The 15,188-nt window shown below is 36.9% G+C and overlaps 2 protein-coding genes across 3 annotated transcripts in view; one reads left to right on the forward strand and one right to left on the reverse strand.

Annotated features, from left to right (window-relative positions):
- Positions 1-12,485, forward strand: part of FBXO11 (F-box protein 11) — a 73,699-nt gene extending 61,214 nt beyond the window's left edge. The window contains exons 12-23 of the mRNA XM_063301772.1: positions 1,399-1,616; positions 2,218-2,303; positions 2,391-2,485; positions 3,531-3,653; positions 3,730-3,815; positions 5,400-5,476; positions 5,565-5,708; positions 6,453-6,563; positions 7,653-7,760; positions 10,830-10,938; positions 11,033-11,131; positions 11,209-12,485. Coding sequence (XP_063157842.1) covers positions 1,399-1,616; positions 2,218-2,303; positions 2,391-2,485; positions 3,531-3,653; positions 3,730-3,815; positions 5,400-5,476; positions 5,565-5,708; positions 6,453-6,563; positions 7,653-7,760; positions 10,830-10,938; positions 11,033-11,131; positions 11,209-11,338 — 1,386 coding nt within the window. The 3' untranslated portion in view covers positions 11,339-12,485. The remainder of the gene's footprint in view (positions 1-1,398; positions 1,617-2,217; positions 2,304-2,390; positions 2,486-3,530; positions 3,654-3,729; positions 3,816-5,399; positions 5,477-5,564; positions 5,709-6,452; positions 6,564-7,652; positions 7,761-10,829; positions 10,939-11,032; positions 11,132-11,208) is intronic.
- Positions 12,455-15,188, reverse strand: part of MSH6 (mutS homolog 6) — a 37,726-nt gene continuing 34,992 nt past the window's right edge. For both annotated transcript variants that reach the window (XM_063301758.1, XM_063301749.1), the window contains exons 9-10: positions 13,044-13,243; positions 12,455-12,614 (exon numbers count right to left, since the gene is read on the reverse strand). In XM_063301758.1, the coding sequence (XP_063157828.1) occupies positions 12,539-12,614; positions 13,044-13,243 (276 nt within the window). In that variant the 3' untranslated portion in view covers positions 12,455-12,538. The remainder of the gene's footprint in view (positions 12,615-13,043; positions 13,244-15,188) is intronic.

The raw sequence follows: 15,188 nt of genomic DNA on the forward strand, positions 1-15,188 counted from the left end.
TGACTTGAGCTGCCATATTTTTGCCATAAATTATATTTGTCGTATTCCTTCAAAGCCAGAAACAATATTTATTTGCTAATCTTGCGTGATTGCACAGCATTGATGCTGCTGCTTGCAGAATATTACTGCTGGACGGAACGTTTGACTTCGGAAAAAGAGCAGCAGAATGTGACATGTCATTATGAGATTTTACCTAATTTTAATTCAAAGTCTACATAAAATCCTTCTGTTCCAAATTAATAATCCAGAGGCTACATTGACCTAATATTCCTCTAAAGTAAAAACTGATAAAAGTCAGTTGTAAATATCTCAAAGTACTTCATTACAGGGCTGTAGGAAGTTTGGGTGCTATTATTTAAGACTTAAAAATTTATTTCAAAATACATTGCTCTCTATTTGGACTTCCTGCATTTTAAAATTTCATGGTCCAAAGCACTGGTATCCTCAAAAGATCTTTTGAAACAAGTTCTGATGCTCAAACTAAGGATTGAAATATTTCAAATTCTTCGGTGCACTACTGAGATTTTCTCATCCTTCAGAGACCACAGAAGTCATGGTGATTACATGGTAGCTTCTCTGGAAGAGGCAGAAAATTTTGGCCTTTGTTTCAAAAAGTTAATACATCTGCTTTAACCTTAATATTAAAACTTGAAATAATATACCAAAAAATCTGCAATGTATTACTGAATTTAATCAGCACAATTGGGGGAGGGGCTCTAAGTGTTACAAAAAGAGGATTAAGAGCTGCATGTGGCCTATAAGCCAAGGGTTATACAATTGTGCTATAATAAATAGTTTTTGCTATATAAAGCCTTGTTGTGAAAATAATCTAGGGCTGGTTCTGTTGAATTAAATATAATAGCTGTATAGAAGACTCTTTCTTCAACTGAAAAAAAATGGGCTTAATATATTCTACTCTTGTTAAGTGTCTAACAGATGGTGTGAAAGTATATGATAACCTGACATTTTTCTTCATAACATTATTTTAATGCTATAGAAATAAATAATAGCCAGCTTGGTGTAGCGGTTAAGGCATCAGGCTAGAAACTGGGAAACTCTGATTTCTAGGCTTGCCTTAGGCACAAAGCCAGCTGGGCTAGTCACTCTCTCTCAGACCTAGGAAGAAGTTGAGCAAATCACTTCCCAAAATGTTGCCAAAAAAACTGCAGGGACTAGTCCAGGCAATTGCTAGGAATCAGCATTGACTCGAAGGCACCATAAATAAATAATGCTAATAGTATTACATATTCTTGCATACTGACATGTTTCATTACAACCGTTAAGTAGGTGGTCAGAAGATAATAATTAAAAACGATTTTTTTCCCTGTTGTTTCTCTCTACCTCCCAACATTCTCTCTTCCCTTCCTCTTCCCCTCTCCCTTGTCTTCTTGTGTTTAGGGTTATTTTGAAAGTTGCAACATACATAGAAATAGAATAGCTGGTTTTGAAGTGAAAGCTTACGCAAATCCTACTGTAGTTCGTTGTGAAATCCATCATGGTCAAACTGGAGGAATCTACGTTCATGAAAAAGGAAGAGGACAATTTATAGAAAATAAGATCTATGCAAACAATTTTGCTGGTGTATGGATTACTTCAAATAGCGATCCAACAATAAGGTATCTATCTTTTATTTTAGCTTATAGGGAAGATTTAACCTAGGAAATATTGCAAGATATTTTCTGATGGTTATTTTAGTCATTTGGGAATCATTTAGTTCTAAATTAGCATTTGAGGCTGGACCCAGAAGTTAGCTGGATGTGAAACCTTTATACAACTGTTCTAAGCTCTGCAGATTAAGAGCACTTTATACCTGCAATCATAACATTTAAAGAGTAAGTTTAGGTGAGAGATGAGTAATCTTTTATTCTGTTGAAGACTGTATCGTCTTCTGTAATTCGTTGCGGATTGTGTGATATATGGAACTGAAGTAAGCTACTGGTGGGTCCAGGGCCAAAACTGCTTGACATTTTTTTTTCCCAATGACACCCTGCTCTCTTGCTTTCTCTCTTTCTCCCCTCCCCCTCCCCTCTTCCCCTCAGCAACACACTGCAAAAAGCAGAAGAATAGTTTTAACTAGAAGTATGACGATCTTTCATGGGGGGCAGAGTGGGGAGAGATTAGATTGAAGCATGTGGAATTAACCTGATGACCCAGATTGTGCTCTAATTTAAAAGAGATGATACCTGACAATGTTATTTTCTGGTTTTAAACCTTTAGGGGTAATGCAATTTTTAATGGGAATCAAGGTGGAGTCTACATATTTGGTGATGGAAGAGGTCTCATTGAAGGAAATGACATTTATGGTAAACAAGCAAACATTTGCTCAGTTGCATTTAATATTCTTTGTGACCTGTATGCCACATTTTCTTACACTTTTCCTGTTCCAACAGGGAATGCATTAGCAGGGATACAAATTCGGACTAACAGCTGTCCCATTGTTCGGCACAATAAGATTCATGATGGCCAACATGGTGGTATTTATGTGGTGAGCACAGTTTTGGAGTAACCATTGGAAGATTCATTCTTTAGCATTATTTTCAGTATTAAGTTTGTAGATTATGAATATTTGGGAAAAGAAAAAAATCATAACATGAACCTATAGGAGGACTTCTAACATGCATGAAAATGAGGGGTGGAGTTTGCTGCCAACATGTGCTCCTCCTTTGCTCTGATCCTTATCACATTTTGAACTCCTGAAAAAGTGTGTAGTTTGATTTAAAAATAGGTGGAAAACAGCATTTTCAGGAAGCAGTAATGTAAAACAATGTTTATTAAAGAAATTTATTTGTTTGTTGTTTGTTTGATTTTTATGCCACCCAGCTCCCAGTGACTTTGGGCAGTTAAGGCGACATGAGTGCTATTCTCGGAAGGAATGGTTGGTTGGAGGAACGTGCAAAATAATTCATGCATGGGAGCATCCAGTTTTGTGTGATTGTGTCCAGACCAAAATACGTGTTTGGTCCAAGCAGTGGTGGTTTAGTTTGGGGAGAGCGGGAAAATAAGTAGGGCTGTTAATGGCGGCAGCAACACCATCACCAAAAATCCAGAGAGGTCTTGCAGGGCAGGTAAGTTGAGGTAAGGGAAAGGAAGGCTCTGAAAAAAATCAGGGGAAAGTTGGATCAGCGTGGCATCTGAGGGTGGGGGCTGCTAAGGGAAAAGAGGGCTATGGGAAGGCCAGTAGACAGCCTGGCACAAAGGCCATAAGAAGAAATGGTGGAGTGAGGGATGAGGTGCACCAGACTTGCTTTACCTGGCCTGCAAGACCTTTCTGGATTTTTGTTTCAGCCAGTTGTTGCTGCAACAACCAGAATGTTCCAGATTTTTGGTTTGGCTAGACCATGACCCATCTGAAACAGTTTGATCAAACTTCTCAGTCCCTAAATGTTTGTTTCAGGTTTGAGCCAAACGCATTTCCCACTTTGTAGATATCCCTAGTTGCTTGTAACCCTGAACAGGAACAACTCTTAGAAGGGATTGACAGAATTGGTTGCAGGGTTCCACTTGATTTGCATACTTTTGTTTTGTTTCAGCATGAAAAAGGGCAAGGTGTGATTGAAGAAAATGAAGTTTACAGTAATACCTTGGCTGGAGTCTGGGTTACAACAGGAAGCACTCCAGTTTTAAGAAGAAATAGAATACATAGTGGCAAACAGGTATGTTGCTTACTATTGTGTAAGTTACAGCAACCCTAGTTTCAAATTCTTTACTATTTTTATGTTTATCATTTAGGTTGGTGTCTATTTCTATGACAATGGGCATGGAGTATTAGAGGACAATGATATCTATAACCATATGTACTCAGGGGTTCAAATCAGGTAAAATATACTTCTATTTTACTTCCTTAAAGGGCCTAATATATGTATACTTACTATTTTCATTCAGTGAATTCTCTCCCCAGTCCTTTAAAATGATCCACTGTGATTGTGTGTGTATGCCTTAATGGCTTTCTCTTTCTCTTTAACGAAAATGATTTTGTAATAATACTCCAACTACAAATAAGGAAGGACAGTTGTCATTCACTGGATAGTGTTGCACTTAGCATAACCTTAATTAGGATTTAAGTGGTTGACTTTGGATGATAAACTGAATTTGAGCTTCAGTGTTATATCTTGTAGCTATATGAATAATCTACCTTGCAACATGCTTAACTTGTCAATACATTGTGGCCTTCTTTTTGTAAATGGGGATTTTCCTGCAATTATTCACACATTAACACATTGGCGTCTCTCACAACCACCTAGAGGTACATTTGATACAGTGAAGAATTTCACTGAAAGTGAAAAATCCTTAAATGGTGGGGTGGGGAGAGAGAGAATGCTATATTTACAAGATTTTCTTATCACTGGGATAACTAACCATATTTTTGGAAACATCTGGATCTTTCTTGGTGTTGGGCTTCATCCGTTAGTCATATAAGACACTAGGGGCTCAGTTCAAACAAATTAAATCAAGTCATATCTGACTTCTATTAACACAGTGAAACTTATCACACTGTTCAGGAACTCTGCTTGTAGTCAGATGAAAGGTACTCAAAGCTGAGCCAGAGAGGATGTGGTTATGTTCTTTTAATGCTTTCATTTTCCTTTCAGTCTTTACTTCAAAATAAGATTCTCTTATCTGGAAGCATTACATTCACTTACTAAATGAGATGAGCTTGACTAATAATATTTGCATGAGAAGGAACAGATTTACTGTGTGTTGCCATGATATCCACTATAGCATAAAGGAAAAATCTGCTGCCAGCAGGTCACAGAGCTTCAACCTAGCTCACTGTGTGTGCTCTTGTCCCAGGGTTTCCTGGCAGCCCTCTAGTCAGTTCATTTGATGGCTGTTTGATAATGTGCAGTTGAAAAGAGCTGCAGCAGGATTATTGGGAGAGAGAAGACTTTTTTCCCCTCTGCAATAATTCTGCCCAAGATTGCTACTTCCCCACAGCCCGTGGCAGTGATCTGGAACAGCACCATTGGAGGAAGGGGAATGAAATGGCTCTTGGGCTGAAAAGAGTGCATTGCCCTGTTCTCTATGATACATAAGACTATTTCAAGATAGAATGGGGAGAAAGCCCTAAGTAGAGGAAGTGCAAGAGAAAGAAACCAACAGGCACAATATGCCCTAAATAAATAAATGCCCTGCCTGGCTGTATATGTTTCCTTCCAAGGCCAGTCTCAGAGTATGCAAGATTTGGCATTGAGATAAATGAAATAAATAATTATTTTTATGTGTGCCAGGATGATGTGAGAAGTGATACTAGAGTGCCAGTTCTGGTCTAAGCTCATTTGACATATGTAACTAAAATTGTAACATTGCTAGTAATGCCCTTCCACCTATAAGTGAATTTTATTTTATCAGTAATAAATTATAGGTACATTTTGAGTAATTTAATGTTTGCTGATGCACAGAACTGGAAGTAACCCCAAAATTAGGCGCAACAAGATTTGGGGAGGCCAGAATGGTGGAATTCTTGTTTATAATTCTGGTAAGTTCCCCATTACTTCACTTAATTTAAAAAATACAAAACTTTTCCACATTGCCAGGGTCTTACATTTTCCTTTCACCTTGTAAAGGGCTTGGTTTTATAGAAGACAATGAAATTTTTGACAATGCAATGGCTGGAGTATGGATTAAGACAGATAGTAATCCCACATTAAGAAGAAACAAAATTCATGATGGCAGAGATGGGGGTATCTGCATATTTAATGGAGGCAGAGGTTAGTATCTTCTCATTTTTACCATATTTGTATTCTTACTGTATTTTCTAATAGTCCGGTGCTGTTAAAAATAAAAATTGAATTCTAGATCTGGAATGTGATCAGAATCTTCACTTGTGGAAGTGGAACTGGAAATGCTGGCTCCAAATTGGCTGTTTACTGCTTTCCATTAGCATTTGATAAGTGTCCCGAGGAGATGGAGATAAGTTAACTTGACATTCACCTTTAAACTGTTCTATGTAACAGATGGGTGATACATGTTCTGTGGAGAAGTTTTCTACCCTTCAAGTGACAATAAATTATTTGCAGTCGTTTGAAATCTTTGTGGTTCTTCTGGTTTGGCCATGTTCACAAATACTACCAAATTAAAAACAACTCCAAATTTGATCATTATTTTGATTAAGAAACTGATCGTTTCCACTTACTACAGTATAAAAATGGAACTGTAGCTCTTTGTTGAACCATCTAAAATAGTTTGGTGTGTAGTATTCAGAATTCCACTGGCGTAATTGTAGCCCTTTTTGGAAGATTGTGATAATTTTTTGTGTAAGTATCTGATCTGAGTTTTTTTTCATTAAATGGTCATTAGAATTCAGCTATGCTAACTTTCAACATAAAATGCTTATACTAATATTAAAAGGAAATTTTTACTAATATAATAAAATATTAGCATAGTGTGGGAGATGTTTGGACCTTTAAAAAACTGATTTCAGACTTAAAGTAATGTTCTTGTTTTGGTATTAGGCCTTCTTGAAGAAAATGATATCTTCAGGAATGCACAAGCTGGAGTTCTTATCAGCACAAATAGTCATCCTGTGTTACGGAAAAATAGAATATTTGATGGATTTGCTGCAGGTTTGTGTTTGATTTGTATCAATTTTAGCTCAGAACAGTGGCATATATAAGCAGCCTAGTAGTAGTGCCAGGCCTTCCCAGTATTGAGGGGGACATACATCAATAACTTTGTTATCATACAAAAGTTCAGTTGTGGTTTTCCTCCTTTTTTTCTTTTAGAAGGTATCATAGCCAGAGCACCATGTTTCAAATGGCTTAGCATTCTTCATGACCTTTGCAGTTACTTTCCACAGAATTTTCAAAAGTGGTACCTATGTTAATTCGTTTGGAAAAAAAATATATAGTTTCTTCTGGCATCCTTCCAACCATAATAACCACTGTTGTTATGAATCGCAGCTCAATTGCTTTATGTTGAAATCAAAATATCTGTAATGTTACATAAAATACAGTATCTGCCCAGTCCCCACTCATATTTACTCTCCTTTATAAACATGTCTTTTGATGAGTGTTCAAAGAATAGCCCTAGTTACTGAGATTTACCAAACTTAAAACAGCATTTTGCTTTTGTTGAATATCTTGGCAGAAGATGTCATATTGTTCTTTAAGAATAAACTTGCACACAAACATACCAGGCTGCTATACTAAAACTTTACCAAGTATGGCAATCTGTACATAGTAAACATGTGGAATTCCCAAGTAAAAAACTGCAATGCTACTAGCATAAATAACTTTTAAAAAGAAGTTCTCCATGTGTAGTAGTATTATATGTTGAATAAAAATTAATGCACAGTAATTCATGAACTCCAAATGCATTGGGTTGCTGCTGTTTTAGGAAAAAATAGTTCAGATGAAGCCTGTCATGTAATCCCAAAACTCAGTTCTTGCCATGCCCCGCCCTCTTTGTATTCTTAAGATAGAACCTAAGCACCTATTTCTTAAAAATTCAGTGCTCCATAGTTGTCTTTTAATAAATTTTACAAAATGTTGATACTTGAATTCTGAAAGTTGTAATCAGCTTTAGCATGAATGCATCTAATAAGTGCATTTTTTCTGTTTGAAATTATTTTTCAGCAATGTGGAGATACCTAAAAGTAACTGATAAAACATGTGTTTGCATTTATTAAAATAACTTTTTCCTTTTAACATAAGGTATTGAAATAACAAATCATGCAACTGCAACTTTAGAAGGCAATCAGATTTTCAATAATCGGTTTGGAGGTTTATTTCTAGCCTCTGGGGTCAATGTGACAATGAAAGGTATGTAAATTATGCTTATTTGTAGCATACCAAAGCTGTTACTAATATTTTACTTTTGTACAGTAAACAATTATCTATTTTCATAAGCATGGCTTTGTTTAAAAGTAAGAATTTTTCTTAACGTTTAGAACATGTATTAACATTTTCTCTATTAGAAGCACAGCCAATTCCACCATCCGCTGAAGGAAAGGTATCTCACAGTAGAACAGGCTTTCCCAGTATCTCTAGTATCTGTTCTGGAGGGTTAGGTGACCTCTGGAAGAGATTTCAGAGGGGCAGAATGGGAACCTCTGCTTTCAGGGAACTGTTGTTGAATGAGCAGAAATATACTTGCAAAACAGAGAGACACATGGCCTTAAGCTTTTGCAACAAATACTGTGGTAGTTTGATATAAACAAAAATCTTCCATTCAGAGGTAGGTCATGTCCTGGCTGCTAAGCTTTGAGCACATGTATTCTATATATTATTTAAGAAACCATGCAATCTGACGTAGCAAGGCACATAAGGATGAGGGGTGCCCTTTCAAAAGAGGTGACTTCCATTAACAGTGGGGTTGTGATACAGATTGGGAGTATAAAACCAAGCCAAGGAATCTTAGAATTATAAACTGCAGAAGGGCAACTTATACAAAGCATAAAACCATACAGGAAAGGAGTCATGGTAGATATAATCAGTATGGATTCTCAAGAGGATAAAGAGAATCAACTTGTGTTTGGAAACTCAACATGTCATTTTGTTAAAAGTTGATCTGTTTTTCAAGATAATAGGCATCCTAAACAAATAGTGGATTGTAAAAGTCAGATATTTGATAAATAGTATTATATTATTTCAGGATATTTGTTGAAGGAAATAGTAGAAAACATACAGTATTGGGTCAAAATAGTTTTTCACTTGTGTCTCTTCATAATTCAGTGAATATTTTGGCCGGGCTGCATGTCAGTAATACCTTCTTTGAGCTCGTGTAAGCTTGCTCGTATAAGCTTACCACTTGTGTCACCAGTGATAGCATCCAGCCACCTTGTCTTCTATTGGTCTTTTTTACAACTATGATTTTCCTTTGATTCTTTAATCATATTATGAGTCCAAAACATGTAAGCATTAGCTTTGTTATTAGTGCTTCCAGTGAGCAGTCTGGTTTTACTTCATCTAGCATTGAATGATTTTTTCTTGCAACCCAAGATACTTCCAAGGATTTTATTCAGTATAGTTTGAAAACGTTTTTCTTTATTCAGCCTTTCTGATGGTCCAGCATTCACAGCCATATGCTGCAGCTAGGAAAATCATACATTTGACAATACGTACTTTCGTTGGTGGTGTGATGTTTCTATATTTGTCTATTTCATGGCTGCACTTTCTATACTTGTGAATTTTTGAGCCAGTCTGTACTACTTTTCTCTGCATTATTTACATTCTGTTGGGATTGCCTGTCAACATTTTTTTTTAATATTGATCAACAAGCTGGCTTTTTCACCTTCAAGAAATAGTTCCTTAAGCCTTCCTTGCTTCCAGACATTGGAATGGTATTATCAGCATAGCTGAGGATGTTGGCTTTTTTCCCAGCAATTTTAATTCCAACTTGTTTCTTCTAGTCCAGCATTTCTCATGATAGGTTCTGCACATGACCTTGTAGCATTCCTTTCCCAATTTTGAAGCCCTTAATCACTCTATCTTTTGTCCTAAATATTGCTTCCTGGTCATCCTATAAATTCTTCAACAGGCAGATGTGATGGCCCAGCAGACCCATATTTTTAAAGGCTATCCACAAATTGTAGTGGTCCACACAAAGGCTTTGTATAACCAGTTAACGAATAGATATATTTTTGCAACACCCTCAATTTTTCCATTATCCATTGATGGATCTCAGATGCCCCTGCTTTTTAAATTCATCTTGGCAGTTGTCATCCTTTGCATTGTTGAAGTCTGGATTTCAAAACCGAATGTTACTAGCCTGTGGCATAAGTGCAGTTGTTCAACCCTGTGAGCACTTTTCAGCACTGCCCTTTTCTGGCAGTAGATGTAAATTGATGTTTTCCAGTTCCATGGCTCCTACTGTGTATCCATACATGCTAATAGACAGTAGGTGGCACTTGAATTGCATTAACTACCAAGATTAAAAGTTCTCTTACTATTTCATCAACTCCAGCAGCTTCCTAGCAATGTTTTCTAGAGCCGATTTAATTTTACTCTCTGGAATGTCTGGCTCCACTTCAGTGATCAAACTTTCACATGTATCATCAGTTTTGGGAATCTTTTTCTATAGTTCTGTATATTCACACCAACTCTCCTTTGAAGTAGATTTTTTCCTTCTTTGCATAAAAGGTTCTCTTGATTTCTTAATCTCTTGTCCTTGTTATTTTGCTGATATTCTCAATTTGGTGCATTGCTTATTTAGATATAACATCTCTCTTCTTGCTCTTGCTCTTGCTTCCTTGGCACTTGTCAGGCTTCCTGCCCTCTTCTTTCACTTTAAAAAAAACCTTTGGTGGTAGTTATGCTCAAAAGCTTCCAGTATTATTTTTATGTTCAATAATGTCTCTGGGCTCCATAAGCTTTCTTGCAAAATAAGCAGGATAGGCACCTTCAGCTCTTTGTAGTGATGTCTCAAAAAAACAAAAGGAAAAAGGTATGCAGGAATTGAAAGATAGCATTCTGCTCATTTAGTACTTTGTAGCGTTACATCTCTGAGCAAAGCCATGTTGTGAGTGGACAAGCCTCCTGACAGTTCTTGAGTGTTGATCATCACAACCTTGGGGACCACATAATATATAGTACTGAATACTCTCTCAGGACCTCAGAAAAATAGATGGAAGAGGCTCATGCAGGCCAAAGACAGATGGGACAACTGTTGGCAAAGAATGAGGTGTGCTTGGATAGCTTTGCCGCAATTAACAAAACAATGCACACATTAAGACTTGTATTGCTAATTCCTTTGAAATTGTAATTAAAGTCTGAAGGAATATTTTAAGAAGTAGGATACTTGAGGGTTTCAAATTCAGATTATGATTTTAGTGCATCGAACATCAACATGATATAGTAAACTAATATTGTGAAATCTGCCATTTAATATAGATAATAAAATAATGAACAATCAAGACGCCATTGAAAAAGCTGTTAGTAGAGGCCAGTGTCTATATAAAATATCAAGTTACACCAGCTACCCGATGCATGATTTCTACAGGTAAGCAACTGAACATGGCATATCCTTCTATCTTGTAGCCTTGCATTTTATGTGTTAAGACTAATCTTTTTCTTTCCTTAATTTTCTGTTCCAGATGTCATACATGTAATACCACAGACCGCAATGCTATATGTGTAAACTGTATTAAGAAGTGCCATCAAGGACATGATGTCGAATTTATTAGACATGATAGGTATGTTACATAACCTTTGACTGAAAACTCTTAAGTTGAACTTTTCAATAAATATTTAAAATATTTCTCTCTTCCAGGTTTTTTTGCGACTGTGGTGCTGGAACACTGTCCAATCCCTGTACACTAGCTGGAGAACCGACACATGATACAGACACACTATATGACTCTGCTCCTCCTATAGAATCTAATACACTGCAGCACAACTGAGTTACTTTTGAGGAAAAAAAAGTCCTGCCATTCTATTGTAACTGTTATTTTGTTTTTTTGAGGAAGTTATACTTGCCCATTTCTGCAGAGAGACTTTAAAATGGATAGTAAATGGTGACACTATGGAGCTCAACCTACCAAAAAGAAAGTGGCAATATGTTGACTCAGGATAACAGAACTGGGCGTTTCAGCATTACTGTGTAAAGACGAAGGGACAGGTGTGAAGAAAGCCGCGCATTTGTACAGATGGCAACTTCCAAAAGGCTGGTGTTTCTACAAGTAGCATTGAAACGCAGTCCCATTTGCAGTAGTCCTATTCTATAGACGAGCAGCAGTCTTTGTTGCTGCCTTTATGGACATGGGTACCAATTGCTTTTTGTAATATGGTAAAAATGTGAGCTAGCACTTCCGCATTTATTTTGGTTTTTTAACATTTATTCAGATTGAGATGATTTTAACGCTTTAATCTCATGTAGTTTTTAATTTCAAGCAAATCTTTATTGTACTTGAATGTGTCCTGTTTTGTTAGCACACTTAGACTTGCTGTAACTGTACTCATGTCCCAGTATGTATGTTCTTTCTATGAAAGAGAACACTAATCTTAAATTATATCCAGCAATTTTTCTGGTATCCTTTGCAGTTAGAATCTCCCCTTCCCTTCCCAATCCTCATGATTTACATCACCTCACAAAACAATGTTTTAATGAGACTTTTTGGGAGTTAATGCACTATAAAACAAAGTACACAGGTGACAGTTTGCAAGAGGAGGTTTTACTGTGTTTTAAAGTACACTGTAAGAATCTCCCTAAAACAATCCTGTATTTTACTCTGTTCACAGTTTTATTGAACAGTCTAGACATTACTCTTATGAACTGCTGAAAATTGTAATTTCCTGCTCTAATGAAGATGAGAGAAAGTATATAGACGCCCTATACAGTTTCATAGCTTTTTTCCATTTATGTGTATTGGTGACAGTGGGTAATCAACAGCCTGAAAGTGTATGCATGTACCATAACATCTAGACTTAATATATTGTGGAGTATTCAATAATCATTATGTAGAGGGTAGCTAAGAATTAAAAGGGTTTAATTTCCTAGGAAAGACAATGGAAAATGGTCATTTTTAAAAAATAAAGTTTATTAGATCATTGTGTTGTCTACATACTGCCTTTGAAAACTGCTGCAAAAACTATACAGGGTCTCAACCATGAAGCAGAGTTAGTTTGTCAAGGTAATCTCTGGCTGTTAATGTTCCTTCAGCTATCCAACAAAGATTCCTGCAAAAGCAAACATGCAATTATTCCAGCACAACTACTCCATCCTCAACCTGTTTTAACATACAGAAAACATGAATGGCTTTAGATGTATTGATCCAGATGGTGTATGCACTTTTTCCACTGATCCCATTAGAACCTTTAACACAGCTGTGACATTGTGCTTCAGCTGCAAAACACTATTCTTAAACCTAGTTAAGAAACTGATCCTCCAATTAGTCTTTGATGAATTACAACTCCCTGTATTCCAGCCAATGGTTAGGGGTACTGCAGGCTGTAGTTCAGCAAAAGCTGGAAACCAGGGTTACCTCCCCCCCTTTCCCTGTCAACAGCCCTCCCCCCATCTCAAACCTTTCTTCAGGATGCACAGGTACTTTAAGGAACATCTGTGACTACTTTTATTAAAATCTGTCTGAAAAGTGAGAAACTTACCTAAACAGTTTCAGTGAAAGAATAGCTCTTTCAAACTCTTTTGCCTTTTTATGGCCTTTCTGAATCACTTCTTCTGGAATGTCAGCGAGCTTTGCAGCATTAAATCCGTAACTTTTAGGGCAAGCCCCTTTAACAAATTTATATAGGAATGTGATTGTTTCTTGACTAGGATCTTCACACTCATTTTCTACCATACAGGCCTGGAAAGAACACGAAACTAGTAATTTAAACTGTCTTTTTCAACATTCCCCCTACTGTAGCAACAGGTTATAAAATAGAAACAGCAAGGTAATTAAAGTAAATGCTGAGAGTTTCCAAAACTTGGCAACTTCCAAATGTGTGGACTTCAAGCAATCAAAACTCAAAGGTATGTCAGAGGTAATCTAATCTAACCCTCTGCTTGGTACATGATTTGAAATGCTTTGCATTGTAGACAAATGGCTTTTCAGTCTGTATTTGAAGATCTCCAGTAAAGGGAAACAACATTTCACGAGGCAACCTACTCCACATCAGGAAATTTCCCCTAATATCTAACATGAATCTACTTCCATGTAGTTTCAAATTGCTTCTGGTCCTGTCTTTTAAAGTACTAAGATAATAAGTCCACTCCCTTCTCTATAATGACAATCTTTTTTGTATCTGAAGACTGCTATCATACATTCCCTAACTCTCTTCTGCAGGCTAAACGTACTGGGTTACTTCAATTGTTTTTCCTTGGAACCTACTGTAATTTGTTGATGGCTTTTGAGATTGTGGTGCCCAGAACTAGACATGGTATTCCAAATGGGTCTGACAAAGGTGGAGTGGGGCAATTACCTTGTGTGTGTGACTCCAAGCTGATGTGAAACTAGGTGTAGTTCACCTAATCATAAATCTATATTTGCACACCCCATATTTTTACCACTTTATTAATGAGAACCAACTCTCAGAAAAATGTTTGGCAATGATCATGTTGCCTGGGGAATTGTAGGAATTGAAGTCCACTCATCCAGAAATTGCCAAGGTTCAGAAACACTGCCCTACATTGAAATAGTTAATTCCCAAAATAAGCTTCAACATAGGCATTTTATTCCTCATGATAAATATAAAATAATTGGTACAGCCCATAATCACATATCATAGGTACTATGAGAATGAAAGAAAAAAAGAAACCAAATCTCTCACACCCACAAATAGGTGTGTATTTTAAGGGCACCTAAAATTTACAAAATAGTATAAAATACTATTACTTCAAGCATTCTGCATCAAACAAGAAGAGAAAAGAATATAAAGGGATATACCTGGTGTTAAAGCTATGCTCAGACCACCCCTTTTTTCCAATCTATGTTTTTCTTCCTTCACATTTTCTATAGCCTTTTTAAACAATCTCCTGCCTAATGGAAAGTTTTAAAACTCAAAATGTTTCTATCACTTTGGAAATTCTGATTTAGCCTAAATGCACAGCCTTATTTTTTTTTTCTTTTCTGAAAAAATAACTTTTGTATGACTTCTCAGGCATAAAAAGTGTGACACATTCAAGGACTGGTTCTACGCTGAGGCATACAAAATATTTTTCAAATTTTTGAACTCAAAACAGATTGTTCTGTCCTTACCAGAAATGTTTCAAGCTTGGAGCACTTGCTTTAAGCTTGATATGGGATCATTTCAACTTTGGAATACATCTTGTCATTGAACAGTTTCAAACAAAATGTATTTTGCACCCTTCTAAACTTAAGTATAGGGACGCGGTGGCGCTGTGGGTTAAACCGCTGAGCTGCCGATCGGAAGGTCGGCGGTTCGAAACCGCGCGGCGGGGTGAGCTCCCGTTGCTCGTCCCAGCTCCTGCACACCAAGCAGTTCGAAAACATGCAAATGTGAGTAGATTAATTGGTACCGCTTCAGCGGGAAGGTAACAGCGTTCCGTGAGTCATGCCGGCCACATGACCATGGACGGGTCCTTAGGGACAACGCCGGCTCCAAGGCTTAGAAACGGAGATGAGCACCGCCCCCTAGAGTCGGACACGACTGGACTTTATGTCAAGGGAAACCTTTACCCAAACTTAAGTATATTTCACAGTGGTGCTTAAAAATTAGTGAATTGTTTTGAATTTTCAATATTTCTGCATAAGTATGACCTAAAATGTGATCTGTTCTCCACACAAGCCC

Source organism: Candoia aspera, chromosome 1, assembly GCF_035149785.1.
Source record: "Candoia aspera isolate rCanAsp1 chromosome 1, rCanAsp1.hap2, whole genome shotgun sequence".
Lineage (NCBI taxonomy): Eukaryota > Metazoa > Chordata > Lepidosauria > Squamata > Boidae > Candoia > Candoia aspera.